Source organism: Thamnophis sirtalis, unplaced genomic scaffold, assembly GCF_051295495.1.
Source record: "Thamnophis sirtalis isolate CommonGarterSnake01/CBP01778 unplaced genomic scaffold, rThaSir2_p1.2 scaffold_2, whole genome shotgun sequence".
In the NCBI taxonomy this organism is placed as follows: domain Eukaryota; kingdom Metazoa; phylum Chordata; class Lepidosauria; order Squamata; family Natricidae; genus Thamnophis; species Thamnophis sirtalis.
The window spans coordinates 2,607,654-2,632,681 of record NW_028261382.1 but is presented as its reverse complement, the minus strand read 5'-3'; the positions used below and the strand labels follow the sequence as shown (position 1 = coordinate 2,632,681).

The 25,028-nt window shown below is 49.0% G+C and overlaps 2 protein-coding genes across 3 annotated transcripts in view; one reads left to right on the top strand and one right to left on the bottom strand.

Annotated features, from left to right (window-relative positions):
• SNX33 (sorting nexin 33) overlaps window positions 1-8,007 on the bottom strand; it is a 60,937-nt gene extending 52,930 nt beyond the window's left edge. Inside the window, exon 1 of one of the 2 annotated variants that reach the window (XM_087704000.1) lies at window positions 4,593-8,007. In XM_087704000.1, the coding sequence (XP_087560126.1) occupies window positions 4,593-6,021 (1,429 nt within the window). In that variant the 5' untranslated portion in view covers window positions 6,022-8,007. The remainder of the gene's footprint in view (window positions 1-4,592) is intronic. The other variant, XM_087703999.1, reaches the window with a different exon arrangement.
• A 1,271-nt stretch (window positions 8,008-9,278) lies between these two features.
• Window positions 9,279-21,676, top strand: SNUPN (snurportin 1). Its single transcript, XM_087703998.1, is given in 10 exon segments — window positions 9,279-9,378; window positions 10,887-11,061; window positions 11,801-11,928; window positions 11,931-11,986; window positions 15,360-15,464; window positions 16,525-16,621; window positions 18,040-18,137; window positions 18,385-18,462; window positions 19,060-19,140; window positions 20,634-21,676. Coding segments are annotated over 9 exon segments (1,122 nt in total). The 5' UTR covers window positions 9,279-9,378; window positions 10,887-10,903; the 3' UTR covers window positions 20,955-21,676.
• The last annotated feature ends 3,352 nt before the right edge of the window (window positions 21,677-25,028 follow it).

Here is a 25,028-nt window from a genome sequence, read left to right as displayed (position 1 = left end):
GGCTTCCAGCCCTCTCTAAGCGGTTTACGGAGTCAGCATATCGCCCCCAACAACAATCCGGGTCCTCATTTTACCCACCTCGGAAGGATGGAAGGCTGAGTCAACCCTGAGCCGGTGAGATTTGAACCGCTAAACTGCAGATAACAGTCAGCTGAAGTAGCCTGCAGTGCTGCATTTAACCACTGCGCCACCTCGGCTCCTTGTACAGCCCAGTACCACCGTACCAGTAGTAGCCGGGTACCAGTACGGTGGCTTGTTTGGCCCACCCACCTGCCTGTGTTCCATGGCTGTTTAATAACGCGACCGGCCCATTGCGCATGCGCGCAGAGCGTGTGGTGCCTTCGTGACCTCCACTCGGCCAGTTGGGTGCTGCAGGGTGGTGGCGTGCACAGGTGCGTGCGGAGCATGTGCCCGTTTAGGACGCCCGACCCCGTGCGCAGCCACTCAGCCATCCACCATGTAGGTGCCCAGTCTCAAAACTTGTGGGCTCTTCCAAAGCGGACGTGCCAGCTTCTTCTTCTGCATTGTCTTCCAGACGTTCCTCCTGGCCTTCAGGTTGGTGTGGCACTGGGGCACTGCCCTCTGCCGCTTCTGCGGTGGCGCTACTCCACACCCCCACCCCCAGCACAGAAACCCCTATGGAGGTGGCTCAGGGGTGTCTGAGGGACCCCTCTGCTTCTCTCCTGCTCTCTCTGCAGGGAAGCCTGGCTAGCAATAGCAGTTAGACTTATATACCGCTTCGTAGGGCTTTCAGCCCTCTCTAAGCGGTTTACAGAGTCAGCATATCACCCCCAACAACAATCCGGGTCCTCATTTCACCCACCTCGGAAGGATGGAAGGCTGAGTCAACCTTGAGCCGGTGAGATTTGAACAGCCGAACTGCAGAACTGCAGTCAGCTGAAGTGGCCTGCAGTGTTGCATTTAACCACGGCGCCACCTGGGCTCTGTGGATGACTTCCCTCCATCCTCCCCTTGCAGAGACGTGGCTTCCTTTGAAGGCTGCTTGGCCTGAGCAGGATCACGACCTCACCCCCCCAGGTTGCTCCGTCCTCTGCTTCCCCCAGGGATTCTGTCTTGCCTTATGGCTGAGTGGGGGAAGTGTATAAATGTGTGTGTGTGTGTGTGTGTGTGTGTGTGTGTGTGTGTGTGTGTGTGTACGTACGTACGTACGTACGTACGTACATACATACATACATACATACATATCTATATATATCTATATCTATCTATCTATCTACCTACCTACCTACCTACCTACCTACCTACCTACCTACCTACCTACCTACCTACCTACATACATACATACATACATACATACATATATATATATATATATATATATATATGATTTTTTTTACAACCCCCGGTATGCCCAAATATGGGAGGAAGATCACTACTTCCATTCTCTGTCCTTCGGCTCGTCACAAGAGACCATCCAGGCAGAAACCCAATATTTTTACTGTTGCCTATATACATACATACATACATATATAGGTGTATATATATGATAAAGGAGGAGAACCTTGTGGCTTAGTGGTTAACACAACTGCTTAATATGTAATACAGCACAGGTTCTAATCCCACTAAGGGTATGGCTAGCTGATGAGAGCTAAATACCTTGAAATAGATCTATACTAGTCTCCCTTTATTTATTTATCACACAAATGCAACACACACGTGCACACACACACACACACACACATATACACATATATATCACATACACACACACAAATACAACATATATATATATATATGCACGTATGTATGTATGTACGTATATACACACGTATGTATGTATGTATGTATGTATGTATGTATGTATGTATGTATGTATGTATATCTGCATGGCTGTTTGTGTGAGTCTCCTGCCTGCCTGTCTGTCATCTATCTACTATCGTCTAACTATCATCTATTTATCTCTCTATCTCTATCCATTTATCTAATATGTCTCTTCTATCTAGTATATATCATCTATTTATCTATCTATGTATCTATCTATCTATTATTTATCATCTCATCTATCTATCCATCCATCCACCCACCCACCTACCACTGCAGCCATCCATCCATCTCTCCATCTAATCTAGCTAGTATCTATCATCTACTATCTATCATCTAATTATCATCTAATTATCTCTATCTATTTATCCACCCGTCGGTCGGTCATTCTGTCTCTCTGTGTCTATCTATCTATCTCTATCTTTCTATCATCTATCTATTTCTGTCTATCTCTATCTTTCTATCTATCTACCTTTTACTTACCTACCTGTCTATCTTCTATCTATTTCTGTCTATCTCTACCTTTCTATCTTTCTACCTACTTACCTACCTACCTGTATCTATCTAATCTCTGTCTATCTTTCTTCATGTTATCACTATTTGTGACTTCTCAGCGGCTTCTAACAAGCTAACAAGTGAATGGGGGACACTTGATTCGTTTAACAGCTGGGTGACTCACTTAACAACTGCAGAGATTCACTTAACAACCGTGGCAAAGCAGATCATAAAATCAGGCCCGACTCACAGATCAACTGCTTAGCTCAGCCAAGGAAATACTACTCTCAACTGCGGTGGTAAGTCGACGGCTACCTCTCCTACTAGCTCCTACTATTCAGCTGCTCGCTGCTTACTCACAGGCCCATCCCCCTTACTTGCCCCTACTCGTCTTCCCCTGTAGCTTCCTGAACACCTGGGATCCCTTCCCAGCACTCCTCCTCCTCCTCCTCCTCCTCCTGTGGGAACCAATTGCTTCTCTTTCTCACACACAGACACACAAAACACAGCAACTGCCGCCTTGGAAGGCCTGCCAGCCACCTGCGCCCTCCCAACAGGTGAGGCCAGACAGAAGGATGCCCCCAATTATCCAAAGACAAGGATGGATGCATGCCATCACATCCTTGGAGCAGAGGTCACCAACTGGGGGATCCGCAGGATAAATTCTGGTGGCCTGCAGAAAAATTATTTGCCTCTTTTATGTTGCATTAAATACTATTTTATCGATTTAAACAGTTCGTATTAGTGGCCCGCGGGATTTAAAATCGAGAATTTAGTGGTCCCTGAGGTCCGAAAGTTTGGTGAACCCTGATTTTCTCCTGGTTTACCTGGATTGGTTTACCTTTCCAGCAGCCCCGCCCCCCCACTCCCTCACTTCCTATCGACTTTAAAATGAAAACAGGTGGAGACACCTGGGAGGCATGACAAAGACATGGTGTGATCTCCGGGTGACTGGTTTGTGAAATCAGCTTCTTCTTGTCCTTCTTGGTCGATCCCTCCCTCTCTTCCTCCCCCCCTCCCTCCCTTCTTTCTCCGTCACTGGAGGGGTTCAAGAAGAGACAACTATCTGTCCGAAATAATCCAGGGTCTCCTGCTCGAGCGGGGGATGAGGGGGTGTCAGACTAGAAGACCTCTGAAGCCCCTTCCAGTTCTTTTTATTCTGCTATCCCTCCTTCCTTCCTTCCCTCCCTCCCGTCCTCCCTTCTTTCTCCGTCACTGGAGGGGCTCAAGAAGAGACAACCACTCATCTGAAAATAATCCAGGGGGAGGAGGGGATGTTGGACTAGAAGACCCCCAAGGCCCCTTCCAATTCCTGTTATTCTGACTTCAAGTCCCAGCTTTCCCCCCAGAGGCTGCTGCCTGAGCCCTGCGCATTGGCAATTGCAAAAGGAAGACTCTCTCTGCCCTTTGCCACCGGCATCCCTTTTGCTCCTTGCCCTCTCCTGGGTGGTGTGTGTGTGTGAGAGAGAGAGAGGGGGGGGGAGAAGGAGAGAGGGGGAGGGAGGGAGAGAGGGAGAGGGGGAGGGAGGGAAGGAGAGAGAGAGGGAGATGGAGAGGGAAAGAGAGAGAGGGGGAGGGAGGGAGAGAGGGAGGGAGAGAGGGAGAGGGGGGAGAGAGTGGGAGACAGGGAGAGGGAGAGAGAGGGGGGAGGGAGGGGGAGAGAGTGAGTGGGAGGGAGGGAGGGAGAGAGAGAGGGAGAGGGGGAGGGAGAGAGAGAGGGGGAGAGAGGGAGTGGGAGGGAGGTGAGGGAGAGAGAGAGGGGGGAGAGGGAGAGGGAGGGAGAGGGGGAGGGAGGGGGAGAGAGTGAGTGGGAGGGAGGGGGAGGGGGAGAGAGAGAGTGGGAGGGAGGTGAGGGAGAGAGAGAGGGAGAGAGAGGGAGGGAGAGAGGGGGGGAGGGAGGGGAGAGAGAGTGGGAGGGAGGGAGAGGGGGAGAGAGAGAGTGGGAGGGAGGTGAGGGAGGGAGAGAGGGAGAGGGAGGGAGGGAGGGAGAGAGAGGGGGAGGGGGGAGAGAGAGGGAGAGGGAGAGGGGGGAGGGAGAGAGAGAGTGGGAGGGAGGGAAGGAGGGGGAGAGAGAAACGTTGGCTCTTGCCTTTTGGAAAGTCCTCAAAAGGACTTTCCATGAGATGAAAGGCCAAGAGGCTGCCAGAGGAGCCGACAATCCTGGCTCCAGCTTGCCTTCAAACCAAGGAAGGCAGCCCGCTCAACCTCTCTGCCCTCCCCCCCCCCCAAAGGGGCACGCCACGCAGGACAGGTTCTGCCGCATTGTTATCTCGGTCCTTCGGGGCCAAAGAAAAAGAGAGAGAGAGAGGGCCTACCTTTCTGGAGATGGATGATGTCTGGGAAGTTGGAGAGGAGTCCCTGGTACAAGGAAAGGCTGTCCAGCATGAGGAACAGGTCATTCTTGGGTTGCTCTGCAAACATCTCCCCCACCATCTCGTAGGTCTTGCCCGTGTGGGAGATGGCATTGTTGAGGGCGTCGAAGCTGTAGGGTGGGTCCATCTGGAAGGCTTGGCTGACCGCTTGGAACGCGTTGCCCAGTTTCTGGAACTCTTTACGGAAGCCGCCGACGTGCTTCCTAACCAGCTCGGAAGCTACGCTGGTCAGCTGCAGGACGCTGTCGTCCATCTTCTTGCTGAAGGCCTTGAAGGTGTCCACGCGGTCCTCCACATCCTGCAGGTCCTGGTGCTCGGTTGGGATCTGGAGGGTCAGGAGGAAGCTGGCCCCCACCATCTCGTCCTTCTCCGCCCGGCGCTTCCCCATCTTCCACTGCTTGTTGTCGCCGCAGCTGAGGAAGTGCTGGAAGCCCTCGTACTGGGAGAGGGCCGGGTGGCTGGTCATATGGTCCATCCACAAGATCAGCCTCCGCTTGCGCTTCTCGATGAAGTCCTCCCCGAAGCGCCCCGTGGCCTGCTTCTCCGGCAGGTGGGGCACCGAGACGACGGTGAACTTGTGCAGCAGGCGGTTGTAGAGCCAGTCGAAGTGTTTGTAGCGCCGGTAGACCGGCGAATGGCCGTTGCTGGGCGTCAACCGGTAGGAGATGTAGCTCTTGATGCCTTTGAACTTGGTTTGCTTGGTGGGCTCTTCTATGGAGCAGAGGAAAGGGTGGGGGTTGGACCGCCACTGTGGGCCTTTGGAGCCCATGTCTATGTAGTAGGCCTCCGAGATCTTGCCCATCATGGGCACATCCCCCAAAACGAAGGCCTCCACGCCGGAGCGGACAAAGCTGGAGAAGCGGTTGAGGTTGCGGCTCACCACGCTTCCTCTCTTGGAAGACCCGATGCTGTCTTGCCTCTCCAGGGACGGTTTGGGACGGCCGCCGCCGTTGTTGGGGTGAGCGTAGGGCCTGGGGCAGGACAGGGTGGGTGACGGGTGCCCGTTGGTCCCTGCCCCGCTCCTGGGCTCCTCCACCACCGTGCTTTCGTCGTCCCAATCATCCCAGTCATCGTCGTCATCTTCAAAGCTGCCCTGGTGGGAAATGCCCGGGACGGACGAGGGGACGTAGAAGGAGGAGCCGTTTCCAGGAGACCCAGCGGGGCTGTTGGTATACGTAGAGGAGGACCTGGAGCGGAGGATCTCCACGTAAGAGGCGGGGAACAGGCCCGTCTCCCCGCGGGAGTTGGTGCCTTGCAGCCATCCGTCCAGGGACTTCTCGTTGAAGAGCGTCAACTCTTCATTCTCGCGGATGCTGATTTCTTCCTTGTTCTCGCTCTGGAAATCGTAAAGCGCTCGGGCTCGGATTGCCATGGGGGTGTCCGGTGAGGCGGCTGGGTCTCTGCCCCCAGCCCCCCACCTCCTGGGCGCTGTTGAAAAGGGGCCGTCCCCAGGAAGCTAGCAAGGCCCGCAGCAGACTTGGCAACGGCTGGAGACAAAGAGCAGAAGAGGACAATCTCCGAAGGACAAAACCATCTGGTGTTTTTTTTATAGAAGGAGGTCTAAGACGGACAGTCGTCGCCTTCCCAATCAGCGGGGGGAAGTTAAGAATGGGGCAAAGCCAAGCGCATTCTCCTGGGGGTCGCAGATCTCAGGCGGGGGCCAGGAAAACCAGGAAAGGCTCATGACTATAGCCGTATCAAAGTAGCCCAGGGGTTATCCATCCTCCTCAGGTCTCTTTTTGGAAGACTGAAATTATTGATCGGAATGAAGCATCTTGATCCGAAAGAGGTTTGGTCTGTGCTTTTTAAATCGGTTGGCTCTACAATTCAGAGAAGGCGTGGGTCTTTTTTTTTTAACAATAAAAAGAAATAAAAGAGCAATTCAGAACTTCTCAGCCTTCCAATCCAACGGGAACCAGGAAGAAAAGTCTCCACTGTTATAAACCAGAAATGTTTTCTTTGCAAGGCTGAATCCGGGTCGGATGGGATTGGAAACCCACCAGACTCCCTGAAGGGTGGAGGAAAAATGTGAAAACGCTACAAATCACTCCTCTCTGTCCAGAGGTCACGCCTCAGTCCACACACACACACACAACAAAGTCCACGTGAATCTGTTGCTGCTGCCTTTCCACAGGACACCCCCTTGTTGTTTTGTCCACGCCACAAAAAAAAAGGAAGAGAAAGGGAGGGGGGGGAAAGAACAGGAAAAACAGCCCCCTAAATAGAAAGTTTCACCTCTTTGCAGGATCTGAAACTTTGGCACAAGGAAGAAGACTCTCCATTCCACCCCAAAGCAAGCAGAGAGTGCGCCCAGGAAGGTGTCCTCCTCCCAGCCCACCGGAGCGCTCTCTCCAAACCGATTCAGATCCACCAGCCAAGCGTAAAATCCCTTGCGGGGCTCCGAAGATGTCTCTTTTGTTGTTCGCTCGCTCTCTCCCTAGTCGATTTCCAGCGGTTCAGAAACCAGGACAGCGGTCAAAAACAGATCGCCCACAGGGTAGATTTAGAAGAGGGGGGGAGAGAGGGAGAGGGAGAGGGAGAAAGAGAGAGAGAGAGAATCAGAAATAAAGAGGAAGAACGCGGGTCGCTTGCCCGGGAGCCTGAATTTCTGTGCGCCCGCTTGACTTCGCAGCAAAGCCCCGGGAAAGCCGATTGCGCGAGGAAGAGGAAAAGGAAGAGGGTGGAAGGCCAGGAGAAGAAGGAAGGACACCCATCCACCGCAGAGCTTGGAGAGGTCGGGAAGAAAGTTTGCAAGACTGGCGGGGAGACAGCGGAGCCCCCTTTTTGGAGAGGCGCGCGGGGCCGTCGGGTATCCTGGCAGGCGATCCAACCGGTTCCACCGCCGCCGCTTGGGAGAGAGAGACGAGCGACAGCCCCGGGGACAAGGGACAGGGCGCTGGCCAAGTCCCTCCTCCGGTGGCGCCGGGCGGCCGAGGCACCTAGCGCGGTCCGGGGGTCCCCTCGAGCGCAGCCAAACGGTCCTCGCGCAGAGGAGGCAAGCGAGCTCCTCCGCGGCCGCCTCGCTGGGGCTCAACGCCCGTCCGCCTCTCTGCGGGGCTGGCAAGGGGGGGTCCTCAGCGGCAGCCGGGTCTCTCAGGAGTGGGGAGGGTGGCGCAGATGGCCTCGCGGGGTCCCCTCTCCTTCCGTAGGGTAGCGAGACCACAAGGCTCGGGTGCCTCCGCGCTGCTTGGGCGCAGCTCACCCGCCGGGCTGTTCCATGACGCACGGGCGCAGCTGCTGCAGCGGCGAACTTTTGCCAAAGGCGCCGGGCGCAAAGCGACCCGCGGACGCAGCAGGCGGGCGGGCCAACCAACCTGCGGCCGCCCTCTATTGGCAGACTACGCGGAGGGCGCCGCCTTGACGCTCCGGCTCAGCCCTGGCACGGATAGCCGGCCCCCTGAAAGCCTCCGCCGCCGGGATTGGGAAGGCGAGCGACGCTTCCAGCCCTCGGTTGTCTCTCTCTCTCTCTCTCTCCCTCCTTCTCTCTCTTTCTTTCTCCCTCTTCCTCTCTCTCTTTTTCTCTCTCCCTCCCTCTCTTCCTCTCCCTCCCTCTCCCTCTCCCTCTTTTCCCCCCTTTCTCCCTCCCTCCCTCACCCTCTCCGGGTTGTTTTGATTGCACACGCGGATTGGGGGGGGGGGGATTAATAGGAAACCATATTAACCCCACCCCCCGACTCTGGTGCAAAGCCGAGGATGCCTGCTGAATTGCAACTATGTGAAATGAGGTGGGGTGCTTGGTTTGCTTGCAGATGTTTAATCGCCCACCAGTTCAGAGGGTATCAAGCCCCCCCCAGTCATCCTCTTCCTCCCTTCTCCTTCTCTCTGCAAAGCCCCATCTCCTCCTAGCACTGATGACATTACGGTGTGGGACGTCTGCAAGAAAACAACCAAGTTCAGAGGACACCACAGTCCTCCTCCTTCTCCACCCTTCACCATGCCCCTACATTCCCTAGTAGCATTGATAATGTTCCTTAGTTGGGTCATGAAACGTCTGCAAGCAAACGACCAAGCTCAGAGGACCCCACAGTTCAACCCAGAGCCGCACTTATGCTCTTCTGTCGGGTGTGACATAATGAAATTTGGGTCCAGGATCCTTTAAGCCTTCGCTGCATAAAAGCAGGGATTCGAAGCATCTCCGTGTTTCTGCAACTTCGCTGCTTTAAGAAGGATGGACTTCAACTCCCAGAATCCCTCAGCAAGCCAAGTCATGCCTGGAAGCAAAACCATGCTGGCTGGGGAATTCTGGGAGTTGGAGTCCACCCCTCTTAAAGCAGCCAAGTTGCACAGACACTAATAAAAAAATTGGAAAGCTTGGACTGCAAACCTCATTTCGAGGTGGATAAACGCCACACACACACACACACCGCACACAACCAAGAGGGGGAGGTTGCTACATGAAAGGGGAGGGGCAAGCTCCAGTTTAGCCCCGCCTCTTCATCCGCGCATGCCTCCAAACCCGGCTTGTCGCGAAGCCAGCTGGACGTTCCGTTGAAAGGTGCGCGCATGCGCCGCTTGCGAATTCCAAGCGGAGGGAGGGAGGGAGAGAAGGTAGAAGAGGAAGAGGAGGAGCGGCCCTTCCGGAAGCCCCGCCCCCTCCTCGCGCGGCCTGCGAGTGACGCCATTGCGGAAGGGGCGGGGCGGGAGCGCGCGCTTCCGTTGGCGCGCCGCTCTGTGGAAGGCGAGTTCGCGGGTTCGAATCCCGCCTGGCGGGCGAGCGAGGCTGAGTTGGGTAAGCGCCGAAAGGCGGGGGGGAGGGTTTCTCCGGCCACCAGTCGTTCTTTCCCTCCCTGGTCCTCGTTCCCGGGTTGGGAGAATGAAACCGATGTTCATTTTTTTTTTAAATTAAAAAGCAGTCCCCTGGGCATGTGCAGAGTGCATTCAAGCCGACCTCTTGAGTTGGGAGCTGGGGAGGGGCAGTCGCCTCTTCCCTCCTTCTTTGGATTCCTCTCTGCTCTTCCCACCCCTGCAAGAAAAAGGCCGGGGCTACGGTCCCCATGCTGGCTGGGGATGATGGGTGTTGCAGTACCCAGCCCTCTTGGGGCAGGTGTGGCCCCCAGCATCCCTCCAGGATGGGGTTGGCTGGGCGTCAGGCTCCAAAGCACTTTGAGGGCAGGACAAGAAGCAATGGGTGGAAACTAATCAAGGAGAGAAGCAACCTTAGAACTGAGGAGAAATTTCCTGACAGTCAGAACAATTAATCAGTGGAACAGAAGTTGCCTCCAGAAGTTGTAAATGCCCCAACACTGGAAGTCTTTAAGAAGATGTTGGAGAGCCATTTGTCTGAAGTGGTGTAGAGTTTCCTGCCTGAGCAGGGGGTTGGACTAGAAGACCTCCAAGGTCCCTCCCAACTCTGCTATTATATTGTATTGAGGAAGGAGGAGGAGGGAAAGGAAGAAAGGGTAAAGCAGAGGAGGTAAGAGAGAGGAAGTAAGAGTAAGAGGGAGGGGAAGGAGGAGTGGGGGAAGAGAGGGGAAGAAGAAAGGAGGAAGGATGAGGAGGGGAAGGAAGAAAGGGAAAAGCAGAGGAAGTAAGGGAGGGGAAGTAAGAGTAGGAGGGAGGGGAAGAAGGAGGAGAAAAGGAGGAGTGGGGAAAGAGAGGGGAAGAAGAAAGGAGGAAGGAGGAGGAGGGAAAGGAAGAAAGGGAAAAGCAGAGGAAGTAAGGGAGGGGAAGTAAGAATAGGAGGGAGGGAAAGAAGGAGGAGAAAAGAGGAGGAGTGGGGAAAGAGGGGGGAAGAAGAAAGGAGGAAGGATGAGGAGGGAAAGGAAGAAAGGGAAAAGCAGAGGAAGTAAGGGAGGGGAAGTAAAAGTAGGAGGGAGGGAAAGAAGGAGGAGAAAAGAGGAGGAGTGGGGAAAGAGAGGGGAAGAAGAAAGGAGGAGACATGATAGCAGTGTTCCAATATCTCAGGGGCTGCCACAAAGAAGAGGGAGTCAAACTATTCTCCAAGGCACCTGAGGGTGGAACAAGAAGCAATGGGTGGAAACTAATCAAGGAGAGAAGCAACTTAGAGCAGAGAAGAAATTTCCTGGCAGTTAGAACAATTAATCAGTGGAACAGAAGTTGCCTCCAGAAGTTGTGAATGCCCCAACACTGGAAGTCTTTAAGAAGAGGTTGGATAGCCATTTGTCTGAAACGGTCTAGGGTTTCCCGCCTAGGCAGAGGGTTGGACTAAAAGACCTCCAAGGTCCCTTCCAACTCTTGTTAATCTGTTCTATCTGTTCTATTCCTTCCTCCATCCAGGCTGCCCCAGAGGAAGGATGGAGGAGCTAAGCCAGGCTCTGGCCTGCAACTTTGTCGTCTCCCAGGACCTGAACAGCCCTGCGGCTCCTCACCCACGCCTGGCCCAGTACAAGCCCAAGTACAGCTCCCTGGAGCAGGGCGAGAGACGCCGGCGGCTGCTGGAGTTCCAGAAGACGTAAGAGAGTCCACACACACACACATACACACTCCCCACGGGTGTTAAAGCCAGCAAGTCTCTTGTACCAGCTTCTCTGTTCTTCTGGAGAGTCATAGCAGGGTTGGGAACACACCCCATTGAATTTGTTATTCCTTTCCTTTTAAAAAGTGTAGTTCTTTTTATTATATTTATTGTGGCTGCTCCGAAAAGTCTCAGTGTGGCGTATAGTATCCAGGTAGCTGATTAAAAACAGTTTAAACAAAAATTTATAAAGGGCAGCTTTATAAAAGGAACCATAGCAATAAAAACATAGTTTGAATTTCCTTCTTTCCTTCCTTCCTTCCTTCCTTCCTTCTCTATCCTCCCTCCATTTTCCTTCCCTCCCTCTTTTCCCCTTTCTCTCTTTCCTTCCTTCCTACTATCCTTCCTTCCCACTATCCTCCCTCCTTGTTTCCTTCCCTCCTTGTTTCCTTTCCTTCCCTCCTCCTCACTATCCTCCTTCCATTTTCCTCCCCTCCATCTTTTCCCCTTTCCTTCCTTCCATCCTTCTCCCTTTTTGGAGATCCATCATAACTTCAAACAGCCTTTAAGCCATCCACCCTTAAGTGAAGACTTCCAACATTCAAGGAAACTAAGCCAATTTTTTCTTAACTTCTAAATGTTGAGCTCCCCTCGTTGCTGTCCCTTGGAGGTGTTTCTTCCCCTGTAGGGTTAAATTTAATTTTAGGGTTTTGTTTTCCTCCCCCACTCTGTCAAGTAAGCGGCTGGACTATATAAATCATGCCAGAAGGCTGGCGGAGGATGATTGGACCTACACGGAGGAGGAGGAGGAAGGGGAGAAGAAGGGAGAGGAGGAGGAAGGAGAGACAGCTAAGGCTGATGAGAACATGAAGACATGGAGCTAGATATTATGAAGAAGTTACCCAAGCGATATGCCAATCAGGTAAGCGGGGAAAAAACAGGGGTGAGTTCTCCCTTGTTTTTTTCATTATTGTCATTTTATTTGTAAGGGGTCCTTAGATCCTGAGTAAGGAGCTGAGTAACAGCTGCAGCAAGCGATAGGTGTTTTCAATATTTCTCTTCTAGATGGATTTTCTTTTCCTTCCTTTTTTAAAGAGATTTTTATTGAACACGAATTAAAACATTGGACACAGGGGTAACCGTCCTGGCAAAGTGTTTGCCATACCTACTAAGATATAAAGTTAAATATTATAACCACCGTGTTTTATTTACAATTGGCTTATTCAGAATTTACAAATATAAAAATATCGTATTTCCACCCATGTTGCTTTGTTTTTATCTTACACGTTTTCGCTGTTATAATTTCATACCTAACTCTAATCTCCATTCTATAAATCTTAGTCCTTCCTTATTGGGGTCTTTCCTTTTATTTGGGGGGGGGGTTTCCAACCGTCAATAAAATGTATCCCGGATCTTATAATATTCTGATTCACCTTTATTCTTCAATTCTCGTGTCAGTTTATCCATTTTAGCACAAATCAGAATCTTCCTAATTATTTCCTCTTCTTATGGAATTTCCCTGTTGTTGTTGTTTTTTTCCCCCGTTTTGGGCAAAGACCATTCTTGCTGGTGTAATAATATGTATTGTTAAGTAGATTAACCCCTTGTTATGTTTATCGTTTATGATTCCCAAAAGAAATATTTCTGGTTTGAATTCCATTTCCTCTTCGGTTATTCTTGATGGATTTTCATCAATCATTGATGTCTCCAAAAAGTTCAGCTTCTCTAGAAAACTTAGGAAATAGATGTTGAGTTTTTACATCGGCATCATTCAGTAGCTGAAGGTGCAATTAATCAAAATAGTCTCAAAATATAAAGCTGGTGGAGGTATGAAACAGAAGTCAGGGTGGCCCAATTAACAGAGTTTTAAAAAGTTTAACAATGTTTTTTTCCTAGTTGCTACAGTTTTTCCTTCCCTTTAAAGTAACAAGTGCGTTGAATCTTTTAAAAAAAATTAAACAAAAGAGCAAAAACAAAGAAACGGGAAAGGAATACTTCATGCATAAAAATAAAAGTGTCGAAAGTTTTAATTTTTTGATGTAATCATATTGTCACATTCAGGGGTTTTTTTTTTAATCTTGGTTTGATACAATAAAACGGTGGTTGTTTTAAAAAAGGAAAACCGTTCATTATTTTCCATACTCCTTACAGAATACTGTGGCAACTTTGTATTACATTATTCATCAAACTTTAAAATAATGATAAGATCCCCGCAGGGAAAGAGAAACATTGGTGTTCAAGCATTTTCTATGTGGGTATAAACACCGTCGTGAAAATACATAATATTCGACTCATGAAAATCATCATGTTTTTTTCCTACTCTAAATTCCTTCTTACCTGGACTTTTAAACGGTTTTCAGATACTCTCAATTCTATATAATTTCTCTCAATATAATTTCTAATGTTGGATTTTCCCCCCTTACCAGAGGGAGCCCCCTTGTTGAGTACTGTGATGCCGTTACCATGGCAAGTCCACTGCGCTGTACAGTAGAAGCCATTTTACGGCAGTACGACACAACAAGCTATATCTTAACAGAACACACACACACACCCAAGGCGTGTTAGGGGTATCTTACCCCCTTAGTATTTTTCTCCAGAGAGTAAGTCATCTATGTACTATGTTTGGCTGAAATTGTTCAAGGCATTCCAGAGTTATGCTGGAACATACACAGAGAGAGAGAGATGGATGGATGGATATATTCCTTCCTGTTTTTATTTCTGTTGATCATATGGGTAATCAAACTTCTAAACAAAATTATTCCCCTAGAAAACGGAGACAGGATTCTCCTTGGCCACCTTCCCCCAAAAGGACCTTCCATTTCAGGGGGGGGGGAAAGCCTAGAGTGGGACTATTATATTATTTTTTTTATCTGTCTGTCTATCTTAATCAAAGTTTTAACAAGAGCATTAGGAAGTAAGACAAACTAGAAAGTAGAACGAGAAAAAAAGGGAGAAATAAAAGAAAAAGTTAAAGGTACTAAAAAGAAAGAAAAGTAAAATAGAAAGAAGAAAATATTTTTTAAAAATGTGTAAAGAATTGGCTTCTGAATATCTCCATGAGTACAATTATATTTTAACGTCTGTCTCTAAAGTTGCATCAAGACTTTCTTTCTATAACCCCATCCTGCTTTCTCATCAAAACTACAAATCGCAAATTCATTTTTCCCCCTAAGGGGCTTCCAGTCACTGATAAATGTAGAGTTTTGCCATTTTTGCAGGTCCTGTCTCCTTCACTACTGTGGTTAATTATTTAGATGGCTCAGTCGCTCAGCAAGGCCGTTCCTTATCACTCCCCAGAAGATTATCAACCCCAACAGCCAAATCTTCTCATTAAATCCAAGGTCTCTCTTGCACCTGTGTTTTCCTTTATTATTATTATTTTTACAGAGGCTGCCCAAGGCTGAATTTTTTCCCTTGCTTGTTCATTTCATCTTCTTACTTCTTAATAACTCACTATATTCTGCAAGGTGAAAAACAAGAGGAGGAAAAGACATCTCTTAAGAGTTACAAAGAAAACCATGTCTGTGGAGATTCTCCGTCACACCCAGATTATAATCGTCCCAAAGGTGCTTTTTCAAGAGGCAACTGAACTTAACTTTCTTTTCTTTGAAGGCTTTTCGCTTCTCCTCCAAGGAGCTTCTTCAGCTCTGATAGGATAGTGGGGATTTGGAAGGATTTATATTCCTTGCAGACAGTTGGTCATTTGCATCCTTTTAGAGGGTCCTTGAGGCCCCTTGGAGGTTGATTTGTGTCCTCAAGGTCACCTGAGTGGTGCAAATGGTTCCCGTAGTCTGCAGTTTTTCCTCCATTCCTACTTCCACACCATTCAAGGGGTTGTACAGCTAAAAGTCTCTAGAGATTCTCAGCCATCCATGGCTGTCCCAAAGGTGCTTTTTTATTATTGTTTTAAATAACAATATCCAGGGGTTTGAGACAGGTCCACCTTCTGGCAGTCTCTTCAATATCCAACTTCTGAGTTGACTCAAGATGTTGGCCCAGAGGATGTTGACTCAGGAGTTGGGTCGGCCAAATCCTGTGGCCAGTCAGATGTCATGGAACATGAGAATCTGTTGTAACGTGTGCCATTGGTTCATCTAGTTGGAGGATTTCAGATCTTTTTTTGGAGACATTAGGGGACAACTGAAGATCTTGGGCATTCACAGCCAAGCACTCCCAAAACTGACCCTCAACGTTGTGTTTCTTCATTGGGGTCAAGATGGCTCCTCTTCTCGTTCTGGGTCTTTGGTGGGTTTCTCAGGGGGAGGATTGAACCGTCTGCTTCCTCCTCTCTGCAGCTGATGCTCTCCGAGTGGCTGATTGATGTCCCACCAGATCTGGATCAGGAGTGGCTCTTCGTGGTGTGCCCTACGGGGAAGAGAGCTCTTGTGGTGGCTTCCAGGGTAAGGAACCAGGTGGTGTTGCGGCTGAGGGTTGGGCGGTCAATGGGAAACCCAGACTCATGTCCAGTCTTGGCCAAGGAGGCTTCGTTGGGTGTCTTTGAGCTGGTCCCTCTCGGCCTTAACCTACCACTTCAGATTGTTATGGGGAAGAAGACGAGAGCAGTGTGTAGATCAACTTGGGCTTCTATGTGAAGAAGTAGGAGAGCCTCCCCCTCTTCCCTTCTCCTCTGAGTCCTCCTTTCCTTCCTTCTTTCTCCTCTTTTATCTCTTCTCCTTCTTTCTTCCTTTTTCTCTTGTTCTCTTCCTCCTTCCTTTCCCCATCTTTCTTCCTCCTCCTTCTTTCTCCTTTTCCCCTTCTTCCTTTTCCTCCTCCTTCCTTTCCCCTTCTTTCTCCTCGTCTTTACCATTCTCCTTCTCCTTCTCTTTTTAATCTTTTTTCTTCCTTTTCCTCCTCCTTCTCTTCCTCCTTCCTTTCCCCCTCTTTTTCCTTCTCTCTCCTCCTCCTCTTTTTTCCTTTCCCCGTCTTTCTTCCTTCTCCTTCTTTCTCCTCCTTTTTCCCTTCTTTCTTCCTTCTCCTCTTCCTCTTTCTTTTTTCCTTCTTTCTCCTCCTCTTCTTTTTTCCTTTCTTCTTTCTTCCTTAATTCTCCTCCTCTTCTTTTTTCCTTTCCCCGTCTTTCTTCCTTCTCCTCCTTCTTTCTCCTCCTTTTTCCCTTCTTTCTTCCTTTTCCTCTTCTCCTCTTCCTCTTTCTTTCTTCCTTCCTTCTCCTCCTCTTCTTTTTTCCTTTCTTCTTTCTTCCTTCCTTCTCCTCCTCTTCTTTTTTCCTTTCCCCCTTTCTTCCTTCTCCTCCTTTCTCCTCCTTTTTCCCTTCTTCCTTTTCCTCTTCTCTTCCTCTTTCTTTTATCCTTCTTTCTCCTCCTCTTCTTTTTTCCTTTCTTCTTTCTTCCTTCTCCTTCTCTTCCTCCTCCCAAGCTTAAGCCAAGATGCCCAGGTCGAATGAATGCTTTGCCCCGAAAAAAATTCATATTCTCATTTTTTCCCTCTCGCTTCGCATCCTTCTAGGGAACCACGGCAACATACACCAAAAGTGGTTTCTGCGTCAATCGGTTCCCTTCTCTTTTGCCTGGTGGGAACCGACTCAATTCAGCCACAGGGAAAGGTGAGTTTCCAATTCTTTTCTCCTTGTGACCCTCATCACCCTTGTTCTTGGCAAGGACAACCTCCCTGATATATGACACAGTCAGAACTTAGGTAAACGGTTCCCCTTGCACGTAGGTGCTAGTCCTTCCCGACTCTCGAGGTGGCGCAGTGGTTAAATGCAGCACTGCAGGCTACTGCTAGATCAGCAGTTCAGCGGTTCAAATCCCACCGGCTCAAGGTTGACTCAGCCTTCCATCCTTCCGAGGTGGGTAAAATGAGGACCCAGATTGTTGGGGAAAATATGCTGACTCTGTAAACCGCTTAGAGAGGGCTGAAAGCCCTATGAAGCGGTATATAAGTCTACTGCTATTGCTATTGCTCTAGGGGGCGGTGCTCATCTCCGTTTCAAAGCCAAAGAGCCCAGCGCTGTCCGAAGACGTTCTCCGTGATCATGTGGCCGGCATGACTCAATGCTCGGTCATGCAGGGGCAACTCTGTAGGCTGTCCCAAGCTTGGTTGACTCTTGCTGGGTGATGATGTAATGAAAGGGCTTTGGAATTCCTATTATGGCTCTGCCTGAAGTAGGTAGATCTTTGTAATGTAGAATAGGCTGGCTCAGGCCTTAATGGCCCATTGACAAAAGTGGGTGGGTTGGGGGCAGGAAGCTGCAGGGAGCTGCTTTGTCTTTAAAACGTGTTTCTCCTTTTCTCTCACCCAGGGAAATATAATATTCTTCCTCTTTAATATTTCCTAAAATATTTCATTTTTCTAGGAGAGGGGTGGGTGCCAACTTCGTACACCTGGAAACAATTTGTAGAAATTTAATGTTCTTCTGTTGCAAACTTTATCAGAAAATGGAAATTTTCAGTAGATCAGAGATCCAGTAAATGCCACCTCTGACTGGCCCCGCCCCCGTCTATTCCCAGCCTCCCATATCCCAGCTAATCCGGAGGCGCACGGAACGCTCTTCCCTTCCCACCAAAGGTGGTCCCTATTTTTCTACTTGCATTTTTTACGTGCTTTCGAACTGCTAGGTTGGCAGAAGCTGGGACAAGTCACGGGAGCTCACTCCGTTATGTGGCGCTAGGGATTCGAACCGCCGAACTTTCTGATCGACAAGCTCAGCATCTTAGCCACCGTGTCACTGTTAGTCAGAAGAGCCGAGGTGGCGCAGTGGTTAGGGGGCAGTACTGCAGGCCACTTCAGCTGACTGTTATCTGCAGTTCGGCGGTTCAAATCTCACCGGCTCAAGGTTGACTCAGCCTTCCATCCTTCCGAGGTGGGTGAAATGAGGACCCAGACTGTGGGGGCGATATGCTGACTCTGTAAACCGCTTAGAGAGGGCTGAAAGCCCTATGAAGCGGTATATAAGTCTAATTGCTATTGCTAACTTAACCCAAGTTCTGGGCTAATAATCTCGGTTGGCGTTACTTACAGAATACACCATCTTGGACTGCATCTACAATGAGGTCCAGCAGACATACTACATCCTCGACGTGATGTGTTGGCGGGGACACCCTGTCTATGACTGCCAGGTAACTTACGTCCGAGCTCCCACCACCACGAGGTCAACGAGAGAAGCCTCAGCGCTTCCTCCTAAACCTGGTTAGAGTTCGGCTTGATTTGGTAGCTTGTGAGTTAGGACGCTCGGGCGAACCGCAGACGCGGAGTTAAATCTGTGCTGCACGAACCTGAAGTGGGATGTGCGGGTGACCTTGGGAGGGAGGGAGGAAAGGAAGAGCTATTCACACCTCTTGGTCCCCTTTTCTTCCTTTCCTCCAGACAGATTTCAGATTCTTCTGGCTGCATTCCAAAATGGAAGAAGAGGCGGATTTGTCGGAGAAAAGCCGACTTAACCCAGTGAGTCGGTTTTTTTTTAAAAAAAAAATTATTTTGACCAAAACGGTGGATTAAAAAGTGGGGCCTCAATCATCATTAGAAGCTTGTTAGTTTGGGCGCGTGTCAATCGGGCATTATGCAATGGAGCATTGATGCAGGTACTCCCTGACTTACAACGCTTTGTTTAGTGACCATTCAAAGTTATAGAGTGAAAAAAAATGGCAAGTGACGTCAGGGTTCCAAATAGCATCCAAAATTTAAATCAGAGTCCAAGGCAAAGGATTCCTCAAAGTTCCAATTTATTAAGAGAGCCATGTTGGCAAATCTGGGGGAAACCCGAATCTGAAAGCTTCCCGGTTTTCCCCACCCAGTTGAAGGTTCAAGATCCTGCCCCAAACACCCACAAGTCCATCCCATGGTTGCAGAGGTCCCAAGTGGCCGCCTACCTCATATTCGTACTCGCCGAGTTGTTTGGAGGTATACTGCCTCTAAACCTGGAGACTCAGTTTCTCACTCATCTGATCAAACAAAGCAGAGGGTTAACGTGTGTGTGTGTGTGTGTGTGTGTGTGTGTGTGTGTGTGTGTGTGTGCGTTGACTTCTTCGGCTTCTCTTCCAGTATAGATTTGTGGGCCTCAAGAGCTACTCCTGCAATTCAGCCAGCCTGTGTGAGGCTCTGGCCATGGCGTTTCCTTTCGAGGTGAGTTGGCCTTGTTCCCATGAACGCATCTTGGTTTTAACGTCATCCGTAAATGGCTCTTCACACCAGGCGGAGTCTGCAAGGGAGGGGGTTTCCCCTGCTGGGATCTCCAACCAAGGGGCTCCCCCAGGCAGCACCTTCCGGGTACCAGCACCCCATCACTGTTCTGACCGAGGCTTCCCGAGACAGTTAAAAAGCCCGCGCTTAGTCCCCAAACCCCTCTTTTTATTTCAAAGGCTGTGGAATTATGTTCATTCCCAGCCCGTCATGAGTCCCAAATAGTTTGTAAAAGAGTCTTACAGTAGTCTGCCAAAGTCTTTCGGGATAAGGCTGATAAGCACCCACTTTTATCTCCCTTGAAACACTGCTAGAGATCTAATTGGCAATTTGCTTGGCAAGGCCACACGGAGCACAGAGTCAAAACGGAGCTTCAGAATGGAAACCGACCAGCATGAACCAAGTTGCTTCCTGCAAAGGCTCCTGTGCCTTTGCTCCTCCTGTATGTCCTATGGGAGGGGCCAATCACCTCCAAGCCTTACTCCCAAATCATCTCTTCTGTCTTAGCTGTTCTTGCCTTCTGGCAGCTCTGCGCATGCATGCACTGGGAACAGGCTCCAGCTGTTCTTCTGCCTCACTGATGTCTGACTCTGAAGGCAGCTGATAACTGTCAGACAGCCCTTGCCCCCTCTCTGCCTCCAACACAGAGCCTTCTCCAGACTCCAGGACTGGCCCATGTCCCCAACCTCCTCACTGTCCGAATCTGTGGCCAGCTCCCCTGGTCGCTGGCGGGCCACAGCAATCGTATACATACAAACAGCTCACTCATTATTTGGGTATTCATCTGGGTCTTCTTGTCTCCAGAAGTTGTGGGTGCTCCATCACTGGATGGTTTTTTTTTAGGAAGAGAGCTAGACCGCCATTTGTCTGGAGTGGTTTAGGGCCTCGGGGTTGGACTAGAAGACCTCCGAGGTCCCTTCCAACTCTTGTTCTTCTGAATTCTGCTTTTAAGCAAAGTCCCTCTCTGACCATATAGGTTTCTCAAAAGCATAGAGCTCCCCCTGCTGGGCTTTCGGCGCAAACACAGCTCCCCTGGTGGAGAAAGTCAAAACTACCCCCCAAAACTGCTAGGAGGTTCCCCCTTCTAGTAGGGGGGGGAATGGTGATTACGTGGCCCTGAGAGGCTGCAGCCGTCCTAAATACGGGTTGCCAGGCGCCCGAATTCTGATCCCGTGGCTGTGGGGATTCTGCGACGGTCGTAAATGCGAGGACTGGTCATACATCACTTCCCACCCACCCCAGTCCTGCTCTTGCTCCGAATGGTCATAAGTTGAGGAACTCTCCTGTGCTATCATCCAAATTCTTAAATTGGGAGTTCCAAATCTCAGCATTTCCGGTCGCCATCTTGACTTTTTTGCCCTCTTTCCCCTGGACGCCCCGCGGCTTCTCCTGAAACCCCGGGAACCAAGCTGTTTTCTTCCCGTTTCTCCTTGCAGGTGGACGGGATCCTATTCTATCACAAGCAGGCGCACTATAACCCCGGCAGTACGCCTTTAGTGGGTTGGCTGCGCCCTTACATGGTCTCCGACATCCTGGGCATCGTGGTGCCCAGCTGCCCGCTCACCTCCAAACCGGGCTACGCGGGACAGCAGCTGCAGCAAATTATCGAGCACAAGAGGAATAAAAGCCAACAGCCGGGCGCGGCCGACGAGCCCACCTCGCAAGACGGGCGTTACGAACTGGAGCATTTGTCCACTCCCCGAGCGGAGGCCCCTCCGCCCGTCTCACCCGACGGGGAGTGCCAGATGGACAACTGACCCGAGACCTTAAAACGGGGCGACCAAGATCGGTCAAGAATGTCCCTCGGTCTACCTGGATAGGAAACCCTAGTCATAATATATACACTTTCAACATTTGGGTGGAAAAATACGCCTTTAATGGGATATTTTCGTTCAGGAGGTGGGTTTTTTGGGGCTTCTGTCCTGCTTTAGAACGGCTGCCTTAAATGCTCGTCCTTAAATGAGACTCAGATCCATCCATGTCAACCGTTAAGTTTCGGAACGAGTTGGGAGACAAGCTGGTCGAAACCTGGGTTCAAATTCTCACAGGACACACAAACACACATACACACACCTTGGATTTCAGGGTGTTTTGCCACAATCCTCAAGGCCATTGGGCTTCAGATTCCAAGTTTGAAAAAGAGAGTTGTGAAGTTTCAAAAAAAAACACACACACACACACACACAAAAGACACGGATTGTGCCACTTGTACTGCTGGGAAGTTAGTTTCCAGTCTCAAATCCATGGTGGTCAAATTCAGGGTGTTTTTTGGGCCATAATCCTCAAGGCCGTTGGGCTTCATCAGTACCAGATTCCAAGTTTGAAAAAGAGCATAGATAAAAGACACAACGTTCACACACACACACACACACGCTGAAGCCTTTTGGGCTTCCCTCGTTATTCTGCCACATTTGTGGTGTTGGGAATTTTGGTATTGCACTCTTTTGAGATTCACCAAATAAAAGAATTTTTGAAAGATGGGAAAGAACTTTGGACAATAATTAATCCTCTTGTCTCCCACCCAATCCTTCCAATCCCTCTTGATTTCAGGTGATTTCATGGGCAAAGAGAATGGCTGACTCAAAAGTCATTAAAATTCACTGTTAGTCCAATGCGTGAACCAGGAATCCCAAGTTTAGTTCTTAGTTTCAAATATTTTCTGATTGCGGATTTCAAATATTTTCTCCATTTCAAGTACTTCGATTCTTGATTTTTAGAATCTCTCATTCTTTCTTGCTTTTAAACATTTTCTGAATTCTCTCCATTTCACATAATTTTCTGATCCCTCGATTCATACTTCGGGATTCCCATTAGTTCCTGATTTTGAACATTTTCTGATTCCTGGTTTCAAATATTTTCTGATTCTTGATTTCAATCGTTCTTGATTCTCTTCCTCAACATTTTTGGTTTCCCTATAACTTCAGAACTACAGCCTTTCTCTCTGATTGTTCCTTGTAACAATCTATATTATAGATTATATCAGAATCCTTGTTCTGTCTATATATGGTCAAATCCTGGGCGTCATTGGTAGGGCACATCTCAGAATGTTATGTTATGCATTATCAGGATGTTATGGCGTTTTAGGAGTGTGTTTTCTCCTGTGTGGTTCAGCGTGGCTCTGCATGCCCTGGTATGAACTGGGCCATGGGTGACACACACCTACACAAGGAACTATATTACAACAGTTCCTCCTTTTTTCTTGCTAGGGTTTGGAAAGCCCAGGAAAATCCATTGATTTATATGTGTGTGTCTGTATGTATGTATATGTATATGTATGTATTTAGTGTCACATGTAAGGAGGAGAACCTTGTGGCTTAGTGGTTAACACAACTGCTTAATATGTAATACAGCACAGGTTCAAATCCCAGTAAGGGTATAGCTAGCTGATGAGCGCTAAATAGCTTGAAATAGATCTATACTAGTCTCCCTTTATTTATTTATTTATCAGCACAAATGCAACATGTGTGTGTGTGTGTGTTTGCAGAAATGAGTTAGGTAGGTGGCATTAAGGCCTGGTTTAAGCATGTTTGATGGGCTGGTTTCAGTTGCTAACTCATGGCTGGCTGGGGAATTCTGGGAGTTGAAGTCCACAAGTCTTAAAAGTAGCCAAAGTTGGACTGCTCTGGCCTAAGCCATGTTAAAGCCGGGCTTCACACTCTGGGACAACTTTTTGGGCCAGCTGAAAATCCACACACACATATATACCGGTATATATACATATACACACATCTATAGATAGATAGATAGATAGATAGATAGATAGATAGATAGATAGATAGATAGATAGATAGATAGATAGATAGATAGATAGATAGATAGATGCATGCATGCATGCATGCATGCATGCATACATACATACATACATACATACATACATATATGTGTATATATATGATAAAGGAGGAGAACCTTGTGGCTTAGTGGTTAACACAACTGCTTAATATGTAATACAGCCCAGGTTCGAATCCCAGTAAGGGTATGGCTAGCTGATGAGAGCTAAATAGCTTGAAATAGATCTATACTAGTCTCCCTTTATTTATTTATCAGCACAAATACAACACAAATGTAACAAAGGCAACAGTAAAAATATTGGGTTTATATATTTTTTTTTGCATATATATGTATATACATATATATGTATGCAAAAAAATGAATTAGAATTTGCACCCCCGCCGGGTGCTCCCCTTCGTCGAGAAATCCGTGGCTCCCAGAAGCCCTGGATTCGAGGAAAAGGGGTGCCAGGAAGCCGAACCCACAGCTTAAAAAAAAAACACACGCAAGGAGGGTGCGAGCTTTCTAACTAGAAACATGGCGGGTGGTGCAGCCCGGTCTCCAATTCTCTGAATAGCCCAGGGTGGTTTTCAAGAGAAATGACATCATGGTTAAGAGGCCGATGCGTTTCTCGATAAAACTCCGAGAGTCTCTCTCTCCATCTGCAGACAGTGGGCCTTTCTAAAACCCGCCCCGCCCCACCCCCTCCGGCCCCCTTTTTCTCAGAAAGCCACATTTTGCTTGCCAAGAATTTAAGCCGCTGGCAACTCATCGCTGGCTGTGCAACCAGAGAGCAACCTGGCCCAGGATTATCTTTGGGGGGGGCAGCGTGGTGGTGGTGGGGGGAGAGAAATAATTCTGCACCCCATTTGCAAGCTGGAGAAAGCTCCTAACTTTAAAAGATGACGAAAGGGGACCGGAGGCTAAAACATAGGAAGAACGGTTGCAGGAATTGAGTATTGCCTGGTTCAATGAAAAGAAGGACTAGGGGGAGACAGGAGAGCAGCCTTCCAATATTTGAGGGGCTGCCACAGAGAGGAGGAGGGGGATCAAGCTGTTCTCCAAAGCACCCAAGGTCAGGACGAGAAGCAATGGGTGGAAACTAAGCAAGGCGAGAAGGAACCTGGAATTAAGGGGTGGGGGGAAAAAACTTCCTAACCAGGACAATTAGCCAGTGGAACCAGCTTGCCACTAGAAGTTTGTGAGTGCTCCATCACTGGAGTTTTCAAGAAGAGACTGTCCAGAATGCTATCGGCCAGGGCTTTCTGCTTGAGCAGGGGGTTGGACTAGAAGATCTCCAAGGTCCCTTTCCAACTCTGTGATTGTGGTTTTTTTTCTGAATATATATATATATATGTTATATTTGTGCTGATAAATAAATAAATATCAGCACAAATATAACAAATGTAACAAAAAGGCAACAGTAAAAATATTGGGTTTCTGTCTGGATGGTCTCTTGTGACGAGCCGAAGGACAGAGAATGGAAGTGTGATCTTCCTCCCACATTTGGGCATACCAGGGGTTGTGACTTTATGTGTGTGTGTGTGTGTGTTGCATTTGTGCTGATATTTGGGCACACCAGGGGTTGTGACACCATACATACATATATACATACATACATACATACGAATGCAATCTGCAGACCCATGTCTCATAGCAAAAGGCTGCCCTGAAAGGGGTCTTTGGGCTGAGCTTTGCAAAGACCAGATCCCTCCTCATTTTGGGGTGGGGGGATGATGGGATAGGATTCCAGGAAGGCAGATTCTATGGATGGAGAGAATGTGGTGTCCATCTGGGCCTGTAGTTTAGGGAGTTTTGCAAGACCTTCAGGCGTAGCTCAGATGAGGCTCCCGGCTGCTGCAGCAGCATCCTGAGACCCCCCAAAGATAGCTTTGGGTTCCCCTCGCCCAACCACCCACCCCCGCTAGCTGTGGGGCATTGCAGGCTCAAAGCGACAGCCCTGTGAGGTAGAGCAGACCAGGAACATGACCTTGAGAGGTGGTGAAGACCAGCTTGGCTCCAATAAAACTCAAGGTTTTGCAACTCTTAACCGTGTTTCC